The sequence below is a fragment of the Salvelinus namaycush genome, chromosome 21, assembly GCF_016432855.1.
Source record: "Salvelinus namaycush isolate Seneca chromosome 21, SaNama_1.0, whole genome shotgun sequence".
Classification (NCBI taxonomy): domain Eukaryota; kingdom Metazoa; phylum Chordata; class Actinopteri; order Salmoniformes; family Salmonidae; genus Salvelinus; species Salvelinus namaycush.
In genome coordinates, this window is record NC_052327.1 from 35,811,213 (window position 1) to 35,831,611 (window position 20,399).

Consider the following 20,399-nt stretch of genomic DNA (forward strand, 5'->3'; position numbering starts at 1 on the left):
TACATCAACTTTGACCTTATAAAAAGCCTTTGACACTTATAAAATGCTTGTAATTATACGTCAGTATTCCATAGTAACATCTGACAAAAATATCTAAAGACACTGAAGCAACAAACTTTGTGGAAATTAATATTTGTGTCATTCTCAAAACTTTTGGCCACGACTGTACTGCACTGTTGGAGCTAGGAACACAAGCATTTCGCTACACCCGCAATATCATCTGCTAATATGTGTATGTGACCATACAGCTTGTCCGGAAGCAAAACACTGGTGTCCGCGACGTGGCTGGTTTTCCCTTTGTAGTCCGTGATTGTCTGTAGACCCGTTGAATTGCATCCTTACGGAGGGAATAACTACATTGTTTGAATTTGGCCATATTTCCAGTCACCTTGTCAGGGTTAAATGCGGTGGTTCGCGCTTTCGGTTTTGCGAGAATGCTGCCATCTATCCACGGTTTCTGGTTTGGGTAGGTTTTAATAGTCATTGTGGGTACAACATCTCCTATACACTTCCTGATGAACTCAGTCACTGTATCTGTGTATTTGTCGATGTTATTCTCAGAGGCTACCCAGAACATATCCCAGGCCGCGTGATCAAAACAATCTTGAAGCATGGATTCCAATTGGTCAGACCAGCGTTAAATAGACATTAATCGTGTACTTCCTGTTTGAGTTTCTGCCTATAGGAAGGGAAGAGTAAAATGGAGTCGTGATTAGATTTGCCAAAGGGAGGGCAGTTGATTAGCAACTGTTGGGTAGCAGTTGTCCAATGTTTTACCAGCACGAGTACTACAGTCAATGGGTTGGTAGAACTTTCGTAGCATTTTCATCAAATTTGCTTTGTTAAAATTCCGAGCGACAGTAAATGCGGTCTCAAGATATGTGGTTTCCAGTTTGCATAAATGTCACGTTCCTGACCTGTTTTCTGTTGTTTGGTATGTGTTTATTGGTCAGGGCGTGAGTTTTGGGTGGGCAGTCTATGTTTTCTGTTTCTATGTTGGTTTTGGGTTGCCTGGTATGGCTCTCAATTAGAGGCAGGTGTTTGACGTTTCCTCTGATTGAGAGTCATATTAAGGTAGGTTGTTCTCACTGTTTGTTTGTGGGTGATTGTCTTCCGTGTCAGTGTATGTTCGCACCACACGGGACTGTTTCGTTGTCGTTAGTATATGTAGTCTGTTCCTGTTCGTGCGTTCTTCATGTTTTATGTAAGTTCTCTCGTTCAGGTCTGTCTACTTCGTTTTGTTGTTTTGTAAAATTATCAAGTGTTCTTCGTGTGTTTAGTTTCGTCTTGTTAATAAAGTTCATTATGTATTCACAACCCGCTGCACGTTGGTCCAATCCTTGCTACTCCTCTTCGGATGAAGAGAAGGAGGAGGCCCGTTACAGAATCACCCACCAAACCCGGATCAAGCAGCGGGTTAACGGACAGCGCACGAAACAGGATTTCTGGTCTTGGGAGGAGATCATAGAAGGAAAAGGACCATGGGCGAAGGTTGGAGTTAATCGTCGCTCTGGGGAGGAGAAGGAGGCAGCCACAGCCCAGGAGTGGCGTTATGAGGGGACGCGTCTAGCACGGAAGCCCGAAAAGCCCGCAAGTACAACCCAAAAATGTATTGGGGGGGGGCTAAGAGGTAGTGGGTCTAGGGCAGGTAGGAGACCTGCGCCCACTTCCCAGGCTAACCGTGGAGAGCGGGAGTACGGGCAGACACCGTGTTACGCAGTAGAGCGCACGGTGTCTCCTGTACGTGTGCATAGCCCGGTGCGGGTTATTCCACCTCCCCGCACTGGTAGGGCTAGAGTGAGCATTGAGCCAAGTGCCATGAAGCCGGCTCAACATATCTGGCCTCCAGTACGTCTCCTCGGGCCGGTGTACATGGCACCAGCCTTACGCATGGTGTCCCCGGTTCGCCAACACAGCCCAGTGCGGGTTATTCCACCTCCCCGCACTGGACGGGCTACGGGGAGCATGCAACCAGGTAAGGTTGGGCAGGCTCAGTGCTCAAGGGAGCCAGTACGCTTTCACGGTCCGGTATATCCGGCGCCACCTTCCCGCCCCAGCTCAGTACCACCAGTGCCTGCACCACGCAGCAAGCCTCCTGTGCGTCTCCAGAGCCCTGTACGCACTGTTCCTTCTCCCCGCACTCGCCCTGAGGTGCGTGCCCTCAGCCCGGTACCTCCAGTTCCGGCACCACGCACCAGGCCTACTGTGCGCCTCAGCGGGTCAGAGTCGGCCGTCTGCCCAACGCCTTCTGCACTGCCTGTCTGCCCAGCTCCGTCTGAGCCATCCGTCTGCCCAGCGCCTTCTGAGCCATCCGTCTGCCCAGCGCCTTCTGAGCCATCCGTCTGCCCAGCGCCTTCTGAGCCATCCGTCTGCCACGAGCCATTAGAGCCGCCCGTCTGTCCCGAGCCATTAGAGCCGTCCGTCAGTCAGGAGCCGCTAGAGCCGTCCGTCAGTCAGGAGCTGCCAGAGCCGCCAGCCAGTCAGGAGCTGCCAGAGCCGCCAGCCAGTCAGGAGCTGCCAGAGCCGCCAGCCAGTCAGGAGCTGCCAGAGCCGCCAGCCAGTCAGGAGCTGCCAGAGCTGCCCTACAGTCATGAGCTGCCCTACAGTCATGAGCTGCCCTACAGTCATGAGCTGCCCTTCAGTCATGAGCTGCCCTTCAGTCATGAGCTGCCCTACAGTCATGAGCTGCCCTACAGTCATGAGCTGCCCTTCAGTCATGAGCTGCCCTTCAGTCATGAGCTGCCCTTCAGTCATGAGCTGCCCTTCAGTCCGGAGCTGCCACTCAGTCCGGAGCTGCCACTCAGTCAGGAGCTGCCACTCAGTCCGGAGCTGCCACTCAGTCCGGAGCTGCCACTCAGTCCGGAGCTGCCACCCAGTCCGGAGCTGCCACTCAGTCCGGAGCTGCCATTAGTACAGAGTTGTCCCTCTGTCCTAAGCTACCTCTCTGTCCGGAGCTACCTCTCTGTCCGGAGCTACCTCTCTGTCCGGAGCTACCTCTCTGTCCTGAGCTACCTCTCTGTCCTGAGCTACCTCTCTGTCCTGAGCTACCTCTCTGTCCTGAGCTACCTCTCTGTCCTGAGCTACCTCTCTGTCCTGAGCTGTCTCCTCTATGTAGGAGGGGCCTTAGTGAAGGTTCCTGGACCATGGTCGGGGGTGAGGGTCGCCACTCAAAGGACGCTAAGGAGGGGGACAAAGACAGTGGTGGAGTGGTGTCCTCGTCCGCCGCCGGAGCCGCCACCACGGACAGATGCCCACCCAGACCCTCCCCTTGAGTTGTAGGGGTGCGCCCGGAGTTCGCACCTTGAGGGGGGGGTTCTGTCACGTTCCTGACCTGTTTTCTGTTGTTTGGTATGTGTTTATTGGTCAGGGCGTGAGTTTTGGGTGGGCAGTCTATGTTTTCTGTTTCTATGTTGGTTTTGGGTTGCCTGGTATGGCTCTCAATTAGAGGCAGGTGTTTGACGTTTCCTCTGATTGAGAGTCATATTAAGGTAGGTTGTTCTCACTGTTTGTTTGTGGGTGATTGTCTTCCGTGTCAGTGTATGTTCGCACCACACGGGACTGTTTCGTTGTCGTTAGTATATGTAGTCTGTTCCTGTTCGTGCGTTCTTCATGTTTTATGTAAGTTCTCTCGTTCAGGTCTGTCTACTTCGTTTTGTTGTTTTGTAAAATTATCAAGTGTTCTTCGTGTGTTTAGTTTCGTCTTGTTAATAAAGTTCATTATGTATTCACAACCCGCTGCACGTTGGTCCAATCCTTGCTACTCCTCTTCGGATGAAGAGAAGGAGGAGGCCCGTTACAATAAAGTCCAGTGTAGTTCTTTGAGGGCCGTTGTGGTATCGTCTTGAAGGGGAATACTACAACCGAAGAGAATTCTCTTGGGAGGTAATACGGTCAGCATTTGATTGTGAGGTATTCTAGGTTGGGTGAACAAAAGGACTCTGTATGTTATCACAATCACACCATGAGTGGTTAATAATGAAACATACACCCCCACCTTTCTTCTTCCCTGAGAGTTCTTTATTCCTGTCTGCGCGATGTACTGAGAACCCAGATGGCATAATGAACGGGGACAGTATTTACCTGTATTTACCATTACCTGTATTAACTGCACCTGTTTAAACTCGTTACCTGTATAAAAGACACCTGTCCACACACTCAATCAAACAGACTCCAACCTCTCCACAATGGCTAAGACCAGAGAGCTGCGTAAGGACATCAGGGATAAAATTGTAGACCTGCACAAGGCTGGGATGCGCTACAGGACAATAGGCAAGCAGCTTGGTGAGAAGGCAACAACTGTTGGCGCAATTATTAGAAAATGGAAGAAGTTCAAGATGACAGTCAATCACCCTCGGTCTGGGGGTCCATGCAATATCTCACCTCGTGGGGCATCAATGATCATGAGGAAGGTGTGGGATCAGCCCCGAACTACATGGCAGGACCTGGCCAATGACCTGAAGAGAGCTGGGACCACAGTCTCAAAGAAAACCATTAGTAACACACTACGCCGTCATGGATTAAAATCCTGCAGCGCACGCAAGGTCCCCCTGCTCAAGGGAGCGCATGTCCAGGCCCGTCTGAGGTTTGCCAATGACCATCTGGATGATCCAGAGGAGGAATGGGAGAAGGTCATGTGGTCTGATGAGACAAAAATAGAGCTTTTTGGTCTAAACTCCACTCGCCGTGTTTGGGGGAAGAAGAAGGATGAGTACAACCCCAAGAACACCATCCCAACCGTGAAGCATGGAGGTGGAAACATTATTCTTTGGGGATGCTTTTCTGCAAAGGGGACAGGACGACTGCACCGTATTGAGGGGAGGATGGATAGGGCCATGTATCGCGAGATCTTGGCCAACAACCTTCCATCAGTAAGAGCATTGAAGATGGGTCGTGGCTGGGTCTTCCAGCATGACAACGACCCGAAACACACAGCCAGGGCAACTAAGGAGCGGCTCTGTAAGAAGCATCTTAAGGTCCTGGAGTGGCCTAGCCAGTCTCCAGACCTGAACCCAATAGAAAATCTTTGGAGGGAGCTGAAAGTCCGTATTGCCCAGCGACAGCCCCGAAACCTGAAGGATCTGGAGAAGGTCTGTATGGAGGAGTGGGCCAAAATCCCTGCTGCAGTGTGTGCAAACCTGGTCAAGAACTACAGGAAACGTATGATCTCTGTAATTGCAAACAAAGGTTTCTGTACCAAATATTAAGTTCTGCTTTTCTGATGTATCAAATACTTATGTCATGCAATAAAATGCAAATTAATTACTTAAAAATCATACAATGTGATTTTCTAGATTTTTGTTTTAGATTCCGTCTCTCACAGTTGAAGGGTACCTGTGATAAAAAATTACAGACCTCTACATGCTTTGTAAGTAGGAAAACCTGCAAAATTGGCAGTGTATCAAATACTTGTTCTCCCCACTGTATATACCGCAAAGTTGCTTAGGAGCTGGAAGCAGAGCTGCCATATCTGTCGGCGCCATCTTACTACCATAAAGGCCTGATTGGTGATGTGCTGTAGAGATGGCTGTCCTTCTGGAAGGTTCTCCCATCTCCACAGAGGAACTCTGGAGCGTGACTGTCAGAGTGACCATCAGGTTCTCAGTCACATCTCGGTCACAAACTTCTTCCATTTAAGAATGATGGAGGCCACTGTGTTCTTGGGGACCTTCAATGCTGCAGACATTTTTTGGTACCCTTCCCCAGATCTGTGCCTCGTCACAATCCTGTCTCGGAGCTCTACTGACAATTCCTTCGACCTTGTGGCTTGGTTTTTGTCTGACATGCGCTGTCAAGTGTGTGGCCTTATATAGACAGGTATGTGCCTTTCCAAACATGTCCAGTCAGTTAAATTTACCACAGGTGGACTCCAATCAAGTTGTAGAAACATCTCAAGGTTGATCAATGGAAACAGGATGCACCTGAGCTCAATTTCGAGTCTCAGAGCAAAGGGTCTGAATACTTATGTAAATTGGAAGAAATTAGTAGGGATTTATTTGGTCTTTATTTTATTTTCATGGTAGTACAGAATTGAGCAGATCATGATTGATTCTACATTCCAGCACAGTAGGCAGCAGCATGCACTTTAACGATTGTTTGCAGACCGCCATGATATCATAGAAGAAGAAGAGAAGACATGACAAGGGAAAAGCCTTATAGTGAAGCGACATGCTTTCTTCTGTCCGATGTTTATCAGGTCAGTGCAGATGACAGATACAAGACCAGGGGACGAGGATAGGATGCCTGTTAAGGGTATTGAGATTCAGCCATAGTTCACATCAACTATAAACAGACAGAAAAATACATGTATGGGGAAGTATAGAGATGGTGGTTAGATTGGCCAAACTCATCATTACACACACCCTTCCCACCATCCCCCCACTGTACTACAGTTTCACTTCCCCATTGGTCTCTCTGCTTTCTCTTGCTTCAGTCTTGCGTGTACTACTATATATTCACACACTCCCTCTTTCTGTATTTTTCCATTTCTTTTTTCAACAGGGCATGTCAACAACCTTAGTTATACCGAGTGTGTGTTTGTATGCGCTTGTTTGTGCAGAGCTAGCAGCTGATTTCGGACTGAGTATTTCAATCATCTTCCCCAGAACTACTACTGTATGTTGACAAGCCCGGATGGCGGAGAGGGCAGTGCCACAAGAGAACACAGGGATCAATACAGGGATCCAACAGTCCAATGGTCCATACCCTGAAGCAACAGCTGAGAGCCTGGACCTTGAGGATTTGCATCAACAGGGTAAGAAGCACCTGGTTGTTTTAAGTAATTTTCCTTCAAATGGTACTTTAAATAAGTAGCTAAACAAAGCATGTGTTTGACTCTGCTTGTGTAAGCAGTAATATGACATTTTCATGTGTCTGTCTGCCTGTCTGTCTACTCTGTATGTAGGTGCGTGTGTGTATGACCTGTGTCCAGGCCCCAGTTCATCCTGTATGACCACCAAAGAGCTGCAGCAGCACTGGGGCGCGGTGAAGCACAGACTGAAGCCGGTCAAGCTGTTGTTTGAGATTCCTTCTGCACGCACCATAGCGCAGCACCTGTCCAAATACGTTGTGAGCTCTATTTTATGTACAGCATACAGCAAAGATTGTCAACTGGCGGTCTGCAGTCCAAATTCAATTTATTTGACCCCCTCCCAAAGTTTTCTATGCCCAATTTCTAAAATTGTATCTAGTTGTTGGACATAAAAGGCTGTAAAATTACTAGGAATTCACCTCAAAATGTTCCACTCAGAAATAGAGGCATATGAGATTGTGTACCAATGTAATCAAGGTTGGAAATTATGTTTTTGTCAAACACAATAATCTGTTTCGGCTTGTGTCAATTTGCAGAGTACAAATTATTTATAATTACTGTATGTTCCGCCCCTTGACTATCCGCTCAAGAAAAAAGCAGCGCTGAGTCTAGTTGATGATCCCTGGCATATAGTTTAGGGCACTGAAAAACATACTTTGTGAATTCTTCACCGTAGTTAGTGAGTGTTGCAGGAAAGACAATTCCATATTTTATTGTCTTTTATTGGAAGATAGTCGAATTAGTTTTAATAATAAAGTTGCAAGATATGAGGTTTTCTAAGTTAGAAGTTTGTCCCAATGTTCCTGTGTTCTCCAGGTGTACCAGATCGTGTTGATCCGGTCAGGCAGCTACGACTCCAAGCGCGTGTCTGTCGAGCGTCGCTATAGTGACTTCGTCCACCTCCACCAGCAGCTCCTTGAAGACTTCAGCGAGGAGCTCGAGGAGGTCATACTTCCCCGGAAACTCCTAACTGGAAATTTTAACCCCGAGACCATCTGGGAACGCCGCCTGGCTCTGCGGGACTACCTGGCCCAGCTCTATGCAGTCCGCTGCGTCCGACATTCCCGCCACTTCCTGGATTTCTTCACTGAGCCCGAGCAAAGACGAGCGCACGGCCTGCTCCGAGCGGGGCAGTTTGGGCCAGCGGTCGCTCTACTAGAGACTGTCCTGGAGCTTCAGGAGAAGATGGGAGGATGGCAGAGTCCTGTTCTGCTGGTGCCCACGTTGTGTGCCCTCACAGTGTGCCAGAGAGACCTGGAAGATCCGGAGTCGGCGTTCACCATGGGCCAGAGGGCGCTGCCCACGGTAAGGCGCTATGGGCTGAAGCGCTACAGAGGGCCACTGCTGGAGATGATGGTGGATCTGGGATACCAGTTAGGGCGACCTGTGGCTCAGCTGCAGGAGGAGTTGGTTCAAGTTAGGGATGCAGAGAGGGGACTGGTGTCTTTTCGCTCCCTTAAGGAGTTGGTGGTGCAGGAGTTTACCTAGGCCTGATTCAGTTGAGATAAGCATGCACAACTTTAAATTAAGCATGCACAACTTTAAATTATCCAATGACATCAATAGGGGTTGTGCAAACACTTCCACTGGGGAGAACATGTCCTTTAAAGTATAGACTTTATTCAGGAATTCTAGACCTAGCCTTCTTTACCAGGGTTGAGCCAATTCCATTTAAATGCAATCAATTCAGGAAGTAGAAATTCCAATTCAAGGGTCTTTTCAATAACATTTATGATGGAGCACTCTTTTGAACATGTAAATGCAGACATGCCCCCTCACCCCACCCAACTGTTTTCTTTCAAAACTGTATTTTAATAATGAAAGATACAACTTACATTTACCCACTTACACCCTCAGGGTCTTAACATATATATAAGTATCAATCAAATTTTTAGACACACCTACTCATTCAAGGGTTTTTCTTTATTTTTACTATTTTCTACATTGTAGAGTAATAGTATAGACATCACAAATATGAAATAACACATATGGAATCATATAGTACCCCAGAAAAGTGTTAAACAAATCAAAATATATTTTATATTTAAGATTCTTCAAAGTAGCCACCCTTTGCCTTGATGACAGTTTTGAACACTCCTGGCATTCTCTCAACCAGCTTCATGAGGAATGCTTTTCCAACAGTCTTGAATTAGTTCCTACATATGCTGAGCACTTGTTGGCTGCTTTTTCTTCACTCTGCGGTCCAACTCATCCCAAACCATCTCAATTGGGTTGAGGCTGGGGGATTGTGGAGGCCAGGTCATCTGATCACTGTCCTTCTTGGCCTGGAGGTGTGTTGGCCTGGAGGTGTGTTGGGTCATTGTCCTGTTGAAAATCAAATGATAGTCTCACTAAGTGCAAACCCGATGGGATGGCATATCGCTGCAGAATGCTGTGTTAGCCATGTTGGTTAAGTGTGCCTTGAATTCTAAATAAATCACAGACAGTGTCACCAGCAAAGCACCCCCACACCATCACACCTCCTCCTCCATACTTCACGGTGGGAGCGTGAAGTATCTCCGCATGAGTCCATGCGGAGATCATCCGTTCACTTACTCTACGTCTTACAAAGACTCGGCCGTTGGAACCAAAAATCGCAAATTTGGACTCATTGGCCAAAGGAGAGATTTCCACCGGTTTAATGTCCATTGCTCGTGTTTCTTCGACCATGAAGGCCTAATTCACACAGTCTCCTCTGAACAGTTGTTGTTGAGATGTGTCTGTTACTTGAACTCTGTGAAGCATTTATTTGGGCTGCAATCTGAGGTGCAGTTAACTCTAACGAACTTATCCTCTGCAGCAGAGGTAACTCTGGGTCTTCCATTCCTGTGGCGGTCCTCATGAGAGCCAAGTTCATCATAGCGCTTCATGGTTTTTGCAACTGCACTTGAAGAAACTTTTGAAGTTCTTGACTGACCTTCATGTCTTAAAGTAATGATGGACTGTCATTTCTCTTCGCTTATTTGAGCTGTTCTTGCCATAATATGGATTGGTCTTTTACCAAATAGGGCTATCTTCTGTATACGATTCCAACCTCAAAAGCATTAACAAAGGAAGAAATCCCACAAATTAACCTGTTAATTGAAATGCATTCTTGGTGCCTACCTCATGAAGATGGTTGAAAGAATGCCAAGAGTGTGCAAAGCTGTCAAGGCAAAGGGTGGCTACTTTGAAGAATCTCAAATATAAAATATATTTTGATTTGTTTAACACTTTTTTGGTTACTATATGATTCCATGTTTTATTTCATAGTTTTGATGTCTTCACTATTATTCTACAATGTAGAAAATAGTAAAAATAAAGAAAAACCCTTGAATGAGTAGGTGTCTTATCTTTTGACTGGTACTGTGTGTGTGTGTGTGTACACAGACACACACATTCATATATATTTATATTCATTCATCTACATTCCACCAAAATAGAATTAGCTAAAATGAAAAATATCAATGTGAATAATATGAAAATACAATTCAATGAAGTGATTGTACATTTCCTGTTGAGAATGAGGAGAAAAACAAAACAAATTGACATTCAACGAAACAAAAAGGTTCAGAGCAATAAAATAAACATGTTTTCCTATTTCATTTCAAATTGGTTGGAAAGTGACATTTTTTGTTTTGCTTGAAATGTTGACTGGTTTTGAATTGGCATCGTCATTAGGCAATGGCATCAACATACTGAATAAATATTTTTATCAAATTAAGTATTTTGTTATTAAATTAAGATGCATGTTAGTGGCTTGGCTGATCGAAAACAACAAATTCAGTGTTGAAATGAATGAGCAGGGAGCACATCAAACACATTTTCAGTGAACAAAACATTGTTTAGTCATCATTTGTTCTATTCTAATCGCATAGAATAAAGAAGTTTGAAGAACTCAATGGTTCAGAGCGGTAGTACTTTACACAATAACAGTTACAGACAATGGGAAATGTAATTTATTTCACAACATCCTCTCATTGGTCCATATTATCACTTGTAAAATAACAAGCTACACTACATGACAAAGTATGTGGACACCTGCTCGTCAAACATCTCTTTCCAAAATCATGGGCATTAATATGGTGTTGGTCCCCCTTTACTGCTATAATAAATAGCTTTCTCTCTTCTGGGAATGCTTTCCACTAGATGTTGGAACATTGCTGCAGGGACTTGCTTCCATTCTGCCACGAGCATTAGGGAGGTCGTACACTGATGTTGGGCGATTAGGCCTAGCTCGCAGACAGCGTTCCAATTCATCCCAAGGGTGTTTGATGGGTTTGAGGTCAGGGCTCTGTGCAGGCCAGTCAAGTTCTTCCACACCAATCTCAACAAACCATTTCTGTATGGACCTCGCTTTGTGCACGAGGGCATTGTCATGCTGAAACAGAAAGGGCCTTCTCAAAACCATTGCCACAAAAGTTGGAAGCACAGAATCATCTAGAATGTCATTGTATGCTGTAGCATTAAGATTTCCCTTCACTGGAACTAAGGGGACTAGCCCAATCCATGAAAAACAACCCCAGACCATTAGCCATCTTCCACCAAACTTTACAGTTGGCACTATGCATTGGGGCTGGGAGCGTTCCCCTGGCATCCGCCAAACCCAGATTTGTCCATCACACTGCCAGTTGGTGAAGCAGGATTCATCACTCCAGAGAACGTGTTTCAATTGCTCCAGAGTCCATTGGCGGCAAGCTTTACAACACTCCAGCCGACGCTTGGCATTGTGCATAGTGATCTTAGGCTTGTGTGCGGCTCCTCGGCCATGGAAACCCATTTCACGGAGCTCCCTACGAGCAGTTTTTGCGCTGACGTTGCTTCCAGAGGCAGTTTGGAACTTGGTAGTGAGTGTTGCAACCGAGGACAGACGATTTCTACGTGCTACAGCACTTGGCTGTCCTGTTCTGTGAGCTTGTGTGGCCTACCACTTCGCGGCTGAGCCGTTGTTGCTCCTAGACATTTCCACTTCACAATAAAAGCACTTACAGTTGACCAGGTCAGCTCTCACAGGGCAGAAATGTGATGAACTGACCTGTTGTAAAGGTGGCATCCTATGCCGGTTCCATGATGAAAGTCACTGAGCTCTTCAGTAAGGCCATTCAACTGCCAATGTTTGTCTATGGCGATTGTATGGCTCTGTGCTTAATTTTATACACCTGTCAGCAACAGATGTGGCTGAAATAGCCGAATCCACTAATTTGAAGGAGTGTCCACATATACTTTATATACAAAAGTATCTTGAAGGTTGGAACAAATGTCTGTATACAACTGAACTGCATACAAAATGTTTTGTGAGAAGAAATTTTGGGAACATACTAATCGTGGAGAGGGATGTCAAAGAGACTTGCTAACTCCAGGACAAGCAGCGGCCCAACCCTACCCTTATATGGTGGCATTTGGACAACATAAAAAGTGCTGTCTAAACATTCAGAAACGTTTAAATAAATACAGTTATGAGCAAAATGTGTATTATGTTCTCAATTAACATTATGACAATATATTTGTAATGTCAAAATTAGGTCCATATTCTTTTTGTGGATTTGAAAGGATTGTATGGATGAAAGCAACTTGGTAGAAGCTGCACTCAGCCTCTTTAAAAGCTAGGATGTCCCATCACCATATTGCTTACATCTAGTCCGATCCTTTTAGATCTGTGAACGCTAAAGGGCTAAGGCCTAGACAGGAAGAGAAAGCAAAGTGTTGGACACCTCCCAGCCCAGATAAGTTAAGGAAATTGTATGACTATTAGGACACAGCCTGTGTCAGATATTCAGTACAAAATGTGCATCACAACCATCTCTTAAACAGGCATACGGGCTATTGCTAAGCGTTCCATGCATACCCCCTTCACATTATAGATTCATATAAATATACTACAAAAATAAATACAGAAACAAATACAAATCACTTTGTAATAGGCAAAATAGTTGAGTACTGATATTTTCATATTAGGAAGTTTGCAAACTACAGATATTGTCTATTCTACCAGTAGGAACATGAAACTGTTCGCCATTACGCGATTAAACAGTATTGTGAAATAGCCATTTTACAGATCATTACAAAAATCATCCCCATTATGCAAGGAAACAGGTCCATTTGGGCTGTAGCAACTCAAGGATGTATTCTGCTGATGGTTGGAGTTGCCACTTAGAACCCACACTTGGCACAGTCCACAAGAGATGGCAAAACAATATTCATTCAGCTTGATAAAAAAATATATATATACAATCCCTAATCATTGCAATGTTTTTCTTCCTTTCCCCACCATTTTGCCTTTTGAAAATCACAAACGAATGAGATGAGTTGCTGAAAAGCTTAAATGTTCAATGACTCGTTTTGTTAGTGCAAACATTTTACCCAATATAGTAATAATATCCAGTTTAACCATACATTTTTCCTTGTAATTTCTGCTGTAAAGTTGAATTGCCAGTAAGTAATAGAGACCCAACTAACTGCTAGTCCAATGCACCGGGGTGTACTGCCAATGCTAAAGTTCAGGCTTGACAACCTTCCTCCATATTCATATTACAGAAAGACTATGCCCTCAAGACGTGGATGGCGTCAATCTGCCCTTTCAACTGACAGAAATAGGAGAAATCTTCTTCCAACTTGGCTTAAAAAATATCACTACCAAAAGCCCTGGTAAGATTGCCTCGATCCTTCCGTTTCAGCGGCAGAGAGTGGAGTTGAGTTCCGTGACATAGCGCCCCCTATCTACAGAGGTCCTGCACTGCAGGTTTACATTGGTGCTTTGGCTGGGGTTTCCTCCTCCTGCCAGGACAGCTCTGCTTTCTGTCTCGGTGGCTCCTGCTGTTGCTGCCTGATGACTGTCCTGTTCCTGTGCTTGGCTGTTTGTTGGCATGGCTGTTCTGACAAGACGTCAAACTCGCTCTGTCCACCTGTTGCCAGGAAAACATATAGGATAAGATTAACTTTATTGTCCCATTTTTCCTTGGAACAACATTTAGTGTGACATCATAATTTGATGTGTGGTAATTTAACACTAAAACTTGTCTGTTATAGTCACCTACCGTGCTCTTGTTCGACTGGCTTACGCGGCTGCTGGAAGAGAAACTTGTATCCCTGTGATTGGTCAATCCAGCACTGGGTGCAGATGAGCCTCGCCTACCCCGCGTCGTAGTCACCGGTTTACAGCGGATTCCGTCCGAATCCTGGAGGGATCATAGCAACCAATCAAGCGAGGACAAAATATTATTTAACGACAGGCATCTCAATGTTTTAACGCATGACAGGGTAGATTACCTAAGGGACCTTTCTTTTTATTAACGCCGTTTTCTCCCCAATTTCGTGGTATCCAATTGGTAGTTACAGTCTTGTCTCATCGCGTACGGACTCGGGAGAGGCGAAGGTCGAGAGCCGTGCGTCCTCCGAAACACAACCAAGCCACACTGCTTTTGACAATGCCCACTTAATCCGGAAGCCAGCCGCACCAATGTGTCGGAGGAAACACCGTGCACCTGGCGACAGGAGTCGCTAGTGCGCGATGGGACAAGGATATCCCTGCCGGCCAAACCCTCCCCTAACCCGGACGGGCCAATTGTACGCCGTCCCATGGGTCTCCCAGTCGCAGCCAGCTGCGACAGAGCCTGGACTCGAACCCAGAATCTCTAGTGGCACAGCCTTAGGGGCCTTCTGAGTGGCGCAGTGGTCTAAGGGACCTTTCTGATAGATTAAATATTTTAGAGCTTTAAATCACAGGTGCGAATGAAAGGCCAACACTGGGGCTGTAGTTATCAAGCGTCTTAGATCTACACGCCAGAGTATCACTTGATACATACAGTGCATTCGTAAAGTATTCGGACCCCTTGACTTTTACCACATTTTGTTACGTTGCAGCCTTGTTCTAAAATGTATTACATCGGTTTTTTTAAACTTATGTAAATAAGATTTTTTTTTTTTTTTTTTTTTATACATTGCAACATTTTCTAAAACTTGTTTTCACTTTGTCATTATTGTGTGTAGATTGATGAGGAAAATGTTTTATTTTAGAATAAGGCAGTCAGTAACGTAACAAAATGTGGAAAAAGTCAAGGGGTCTGAATACTTTCTGAGGAGCAAAGTGTGTGGAGAAAACACGCTCTGTTTCACAAGGCACTCACAGCGTCATTGGAGCTAGCTGAAGAAGAATGTGGCGAGGAGAATGACAAAGAGGGGGGAGGAGAGGAGGAGCTGGGGGACTCTGCCCCTTCCTCAGAGAGATTGTTGATGCATTTCTCCATCTCCTGAACCTCAACCAGCAACGTGACATTACCTGTGACATCAAAGGGGAATGGTAAAAAATGTGGGGTTCGACAATTTTATACTGTTTTGATATAGTGCTATAAATTGGGCTCTAACATGTCTCCTCTCCTTACCTTTTAAGGCCAGGGAGTTCAGTGATAGGGCAGCCCACTTCATGGTGATCCAGTCTCTGTATTCAGCAACTTCCTGAGTCACCCGGATGATTCTGCCCAGTATACTGCAAGACACACAATCATTTATATTACACGTTGGAACAGTGGACACAATATTTTTTTACACTTAATATTGTTGAAAATATACAGTGCATTCAGGAAAGTATTCAGACCCCTCGACTTTTTCCACATTTTGTTACCTTACAGCCTTACTCTAAAATGGATTCAATTATTCCCCCCCCCCCTCAATCTACACACAATACCCCATAATGACAAAGCAAAATCAGGTTTAGAATTTCTTTTGCAAATGTATTATAAATAAAAAACTGAAATGACATTCACCTAAGTATTCAGTACTTTGTTGCAGCACCTTTGGCATTGATTACAGCCTTGAGTCTTCTTGGGTATGATGTTACAAGCTTGGCACACCTGTATTTGGGGAGTTTCTCCCATTTTTCTCTGCAGATCCTCTCAAGCTCTGTCAGGTTGGATGGGGAGCGTCGCTGCACAGCTATTTTCAGGTCTCTCCAGAGATGTCCAATCGGGTTCAAGTCAGGCCTCTGTCCTTGAGTGGCCCAGCCATTCAGAGACTTGTCCCGAAGCCATTCCCACGTTGTCTTGCCTGTGTGCCTAGGGTCATTGTGCTGTTGGAAGGTGAAACTTCATCTTTCCCTCGATCCTGACTAGTCTCTCAGCCCTGCCGCTGAAAAACATCCCCACAGCATGATGCTGTCACCACCATGCTTCACTGTAGGGATGGTGCCAGGTTTCCTCCAGACATGACACTTGGCATTCAGGCCAAAGAGTTCAGTCTTGGTTTCAGACCAGAGAATCTTGTTTCTCATGGTCTGAGTCTTTAGGTGCCTTTTACTGCAGGCTGTCATGTGCCTTTTACTGAGGAGTGGCTTCCGTCTGGCCACTCTACCATAAAGGCCTGATTGGTGGAGTGCTGCAGATGGTTGTCCTTCTGGAAGGTTCTCCCATCTCCACGGAGGAACTCTGGATCTCTTTCAGAGTGACCATCGGGTTATTGGTCACCTCCAGCCAGCTCTAGGAAGAGTCTTGGTGGTTCCAAACTTCTTCCATTTAAGAATGATGGAGACCACTGTGTTATTGGGGACCTTCAATGCTGCAGAAATGTTTTGGTACCCTTCCCCAGATCTCTGCCTCTACACAATCCTGTCTCAGAGCTCTACGGACAATTCCTTCGACGTCATGGCTTGGTTTTTGCTCTGACATGCACTGTCAACTGTGGGACCTTATATAAAACAGGTGTCTTCCTTTTCAAATCATGTCCAATCAATTGAATTTACCACAGGTGGACTCCAAGTTGTAGAAACATCTCAAGGATGAGCAATAGAAACAGGATGCACCTGAGCTCAATTTAGAGTCTCATAGCAAAGGGTCTGAATACTTATGTGAATACGTTTTTGTTATATATATATATATATTATTATATACATACACACGTTGATGAGGGGAAAACATTTTATAAAATACATTTTAGAATAAGGCTGTAACGTAACAAAATGTGGAAAAAGTCAAGGTTTCTGAATACTTTCCCGAATGCACTGTATTGTTCAAAGTTCCATTCCTGGCAGTCAGCTTCAGCGAACCCATCACTCACAATTATGTGACTGTAACCCTCCCCATGTGTCCCAGCCCTGCCCAGTACCTCTCGCCGTGGTTGTTGAAGTGGTACTTAGCGATGGGCGACACAGCGTGGCTCAGCACCATGAAGGCATAGTCAAACACCTGCTTCACCTGCATGGCCCCGTATGAGCTACGGCCCACATCATTACCTGGACAACACAGGACGGACACCAAACTCTCAAGGTCAGGTACAAGCTTAGACTTGGCAGGTGTTTATTGTAGGAGTTCTCAAACGTCATCTCAATAAAACAACTGCATCTGATGTTTTATTTATGGCAGAAGTCAGAAGCACAAGCCACTACATTGAATTAATTTTATTAACCCCGTTTTCTCCCCAATTTCGTGGCATCTAATTGGTAGTTACAGTCTTGTCTCATCGCGTACGGACTCGGGAGAGGCGAAGGTCAGAGATGCATTATATAGGTAGCTAGCTACCATACTGTAACCAGCGTATGCAGTAAGGAGTCTTAGACAAACTACAAAGGTATGAACCCGGGCTCACCTGGCTGCAGTGGGTCTTCAATGTAGAGCAGGGAAGGTCTGTATCCATCCAGCATGCTCTTCTGGACCTCGTCTTTGGAGAGGTAGCAGCCTCCGTCCTTGATCCGGATCCCCGTCTTCAGGTAGTTAAAATGGCGGCCGTACAGCTCAAAGAACTCTATGAGTAGGACACCAGTGTTGGCGTTGGGACTGCATGCGTTCTCCCTGCTATGGAGCTGAAACATACACACTCTATTGACTATTACTTGCTTCCATCTTAAGAACACGTAGTAGTAAGAACACTATTCTGCTGGTGACAAATACAATTTGCCCTCGGGGATCAATAAAGTTTCTTCAATGGTACAAAATGTATATTTCCTCACTCTCAACGGTTGAGGAAAGGCCGGACAAATGCATCATATAATAATTTTATTAGAATACCGGATTGAGAGTATAATGATAATAATACAAGGATGACGGGCACCGACCCACCTGTAAGAAGCTGACAGCGACGAGGAAGAGGCTGTAGGAACTGATGCCTCCTGTAAACACTTCATTCATGTCTCTTTGTAATAAGAACTGCTTCAGGACTAGCACCAGGTACGGAAGCACAGGATATTTCTGAGGAGAAACAGATGGAGAGAAAACTTTAGAGAACAGTAGTTCACACTATGAGGATTGTGCCTAAATTGACGCTCATGACACTCAATCCTTAGAAAGAAACACACACATACTACCAGATAAGCTAAATGCCTTCCATGCTCATTTCGAGGCATGTAACACTGAACCATGCATGAGAGCACCAGCTGTTCCGGACGACTTTCTGATCACGCTCTACGTAGCAGATGTAAGACCTTTAAACAGGTTAATAGTAAAAGCTGCAGAGACAGATGGATTACCAGGACACGTACTGACCAGCTGGCAAGTGTCTTCACGGACATGATCAACCTCTCCCTGTCCCTGTCTGTAATACCTACATGTTTCAAGCAGACCGGCATAGTCCCTGTGCCCAAGAATGCCAAGCTAACCTGTCTAAATGACTAATCGGCACGCAACACTCACATCTGCAGCCATGAAATGCCTTGGAAGGCTGGTCATGGCTCACATCAACACCATCATCAGACACCCTGGACCCACTCCAATTCGCATACCGCCCCAACAGATCCCCCAGATGACATAATCTCTATTGCACTCCACACTGCCCTCTCCCACCTGGACAAAACTAACATCTATGTGAAAATGCTGTTCATTGACTACAGCTCATCATTCAACACCATAGTGCCCTCCAAGGTCATCACTAAGCTAAGGACCCTGGTACTGAACACCTCCCTCTGCAACTGGATCCTGGACTTCCTGACAGGCCTCCCCCATGTGGTGAGAGTAGGTAACAAAACATCCGCCACTCTGACCCTCAACACCGGGGCCCATCAAGGGTGCATGCAAAGTCCCCTCGTGTACTCCTTGTTCACCCATGACTGAGTGGCTACGCACGACTCCAACACCATCATTAATATTGCTGACGACACAACAGTAGTAGGACTGATCACCGACGACGATGAGACAGCCTTTAGGGAGGTGGTCAGAACCTCTCAACATCAGCAAGAGAAAAGGAGCAGATCGTGGACTACAGGAAACGGAGTGCCGAGCACGCCCCCATTAGAGGAGCGGGTCGAGAGCTTCAAGTTCCTCGGTGTCTACATCACTAAGGATCTATCATGGTCCACACACACCAACACCAGTCCTGAAGAGGGCACGACAATGCCTCATCCCCCTCAGGAGGCTGAAAAGATTTTTTGCATGAGCCATCAGATCCTCAAAAGGTTCTACAGCTGCACCATTGATAGCATTGTGACTAGCTGCAATACCGCTTGGTATGGCAACTGCTTGGCATCCGACCGCAAGGTGTTACAGAGGGTAGTGCGTAAGGCCCGGGGTTTCCGTTAAGAGGCTTTTGTACGATAAAACATTTAAAAGCTGATGAATACAACTGGCACCGGCAAATTGGAAGAAGAAAAAATCCTATTGCGAAATAATGCTTTTTAGCCTATTCATTGATGGGAATACATTTAGCTGGTCATGCTTATTGGTCTATAGGTTAATTTGCATAATTTTGTAGAATTAAATTGCCGCAGATATACAGATACAGAGCCTTTGAGTGGAGAATCTGTCAGACTGCGCAAGAGCCGCTGCAGCAACATCTTGTGGTGCTTTCAAGACAACTGGGAACTCAGAGAAATAGGAGGTCAAATAATGACGTAAGTGATATTCAGCTTGTAAAGTCGGAGCTCTAGAAAGGGGACCGAGTTCTCGAGTTGGAATTCCGAGTTGGATGACCGACTGGAATTTCGATTTTCCCTAGTCGGCCAAACCCTCCCCTAACCCGGACGAAGTTGGGCCAATTGTGTGCCGCCTCATGGGTTTCCCAGTCACGGCCTGCCGCAACACAGCCCGGGATCGAAATCCGGGTCTGTAGTGATGCCTCTAGCACTGCAATGCAGTGCCTTAGACCGCTGCGCCACTCGGGAGGCCTGTGCAGTGCCCTTTTGACAACAGTTTTTTCCCCCTAAGTGCATTATGGAGTGAACATTCACATGTAGCCTACTGCCTTGTGCGCATTGCTGTACTCAAATGTGAAGAAACAAATGTTTATCAACATTTTAAGCTAAACGTTCTGATCTCTTGCATCACTCATTGCTTTTTAACAAAAAAAAATGTAGCCATGGCCTACTGGTTGTATGAATTTAGGATCTATCGTCCCACAACTGTCTCAGAGTATGTTTGGAATAGGCTATTTCTTTCTTGACACGATGACCAATTGAAAATGTAGCCTAAACTTTTCTATAGTAGATTGACATAGGCTAGCGATTTTGTTGTTCATTACTCGTCTTGTTGGCGAGGAAAAGTAAATGTGGACAGTTATTCTAACATGTTCAAAGTGCACATCAGAATTCGGTAAGAAGGACCGGACCGCACATCGTTGCATCCTCAACTTGCATGTTCTATTAATATGAATTACCATGATAGAAATCACATTTAGATTATTCTGAGCACCGTGGGCGGAC

General features: G+C 45.6%; 2 protein-coding genes across 2 annotated transcripts in view; one reads left to right on the forward strand and one right to left on the reverse strand.

Moving 5' to 3' along the window:
• Positions 1 to 6,447: 6,447 nt before the first annotated feature.
• snx20 (sorting nexin 20) lies at positions 6,448 to 8,743 on the forward strand. The gene is made up of 3 exons (XM_039018167.1): positions 6,448 to 6,751; positions 6,902 to 7,065; positions 7,625 to 8,743. Exons 1-3 carry the CDS (start codon positions 6,631 to 6,633, stop codon positions 8,294 to 8,296), a joined length of 957 nt encoding a protein of 318 aa, XP_038874095.1. The 5' UTR covers positions 6,448 to 6,630; the 3' UTR covers positions 8,297 to 8,743.
• Positions 8,744 to 13,528: 4,785 nt separating this feature from the next.
• LOC120065875 (terminal nucleotidyltransferase 4B-like) overlaps positions 13,529 to 20,399 on the reverse strand; it is a 28,465-nt gene continuing 21,594 nt past the window's right edge. The window contains exons 8-14 of the mRNA XM_039016920.1: positions 17,830 to 17,958; positions 17,360 to 17,573; positions 16,880 to 17,006; positions 15,166 to 15,269; positions 14,911 to 15,062; positions 13,822 to 13,915; positions 13,529 to 13,689 (exon numbers count right to left, since the gene is read on the reverse strand). Of these exons, the coding sequence (XP_038872848.1) occupies positions 13,529 to 13,689; positions 13,822 to 13,915; positions 14,911 to 15,062; positions 15,166 to 15,269; positions 16,880 to 17,006; positions 17,360 to 17,573; positions 17,830 to 17,958 (981 nt within the window). The remainder of the gene's footprint in view (positions 13,690 to 13,821; positions 13,916 to 14,910; positions 15,063 to 15,165; positions 15,270 to 16,879; positions 17,007 to 17,359; positions 17,574 to 17,829; positions 17,959 to 20,399) is intronic.

Bases quoted from the DNA above. Each gene is read 5' to 3' on its own strand.
- snx20 (XM_039018167.1), top strand. From the start codon at position 6,631: ATGGCGGAGAGGGCAGTGCCACAAGAGAACACAGGGATCAATACAGGG. The intron at 6,752-6,901 runs GTAAGAAGCACC...CTCTGTATGTAG, and splicing joins TGAGGATTTGCATCAACAGG to GTGCGTGTGTGTATGACCTG. The intron at 7,066-7,624 runs GTGAGCTCTATT...TGTGTTCTCCAG, and splicing joins AGCACCTGTCCAAATACGTT to GTGTACCAGATCGTGTTGAT.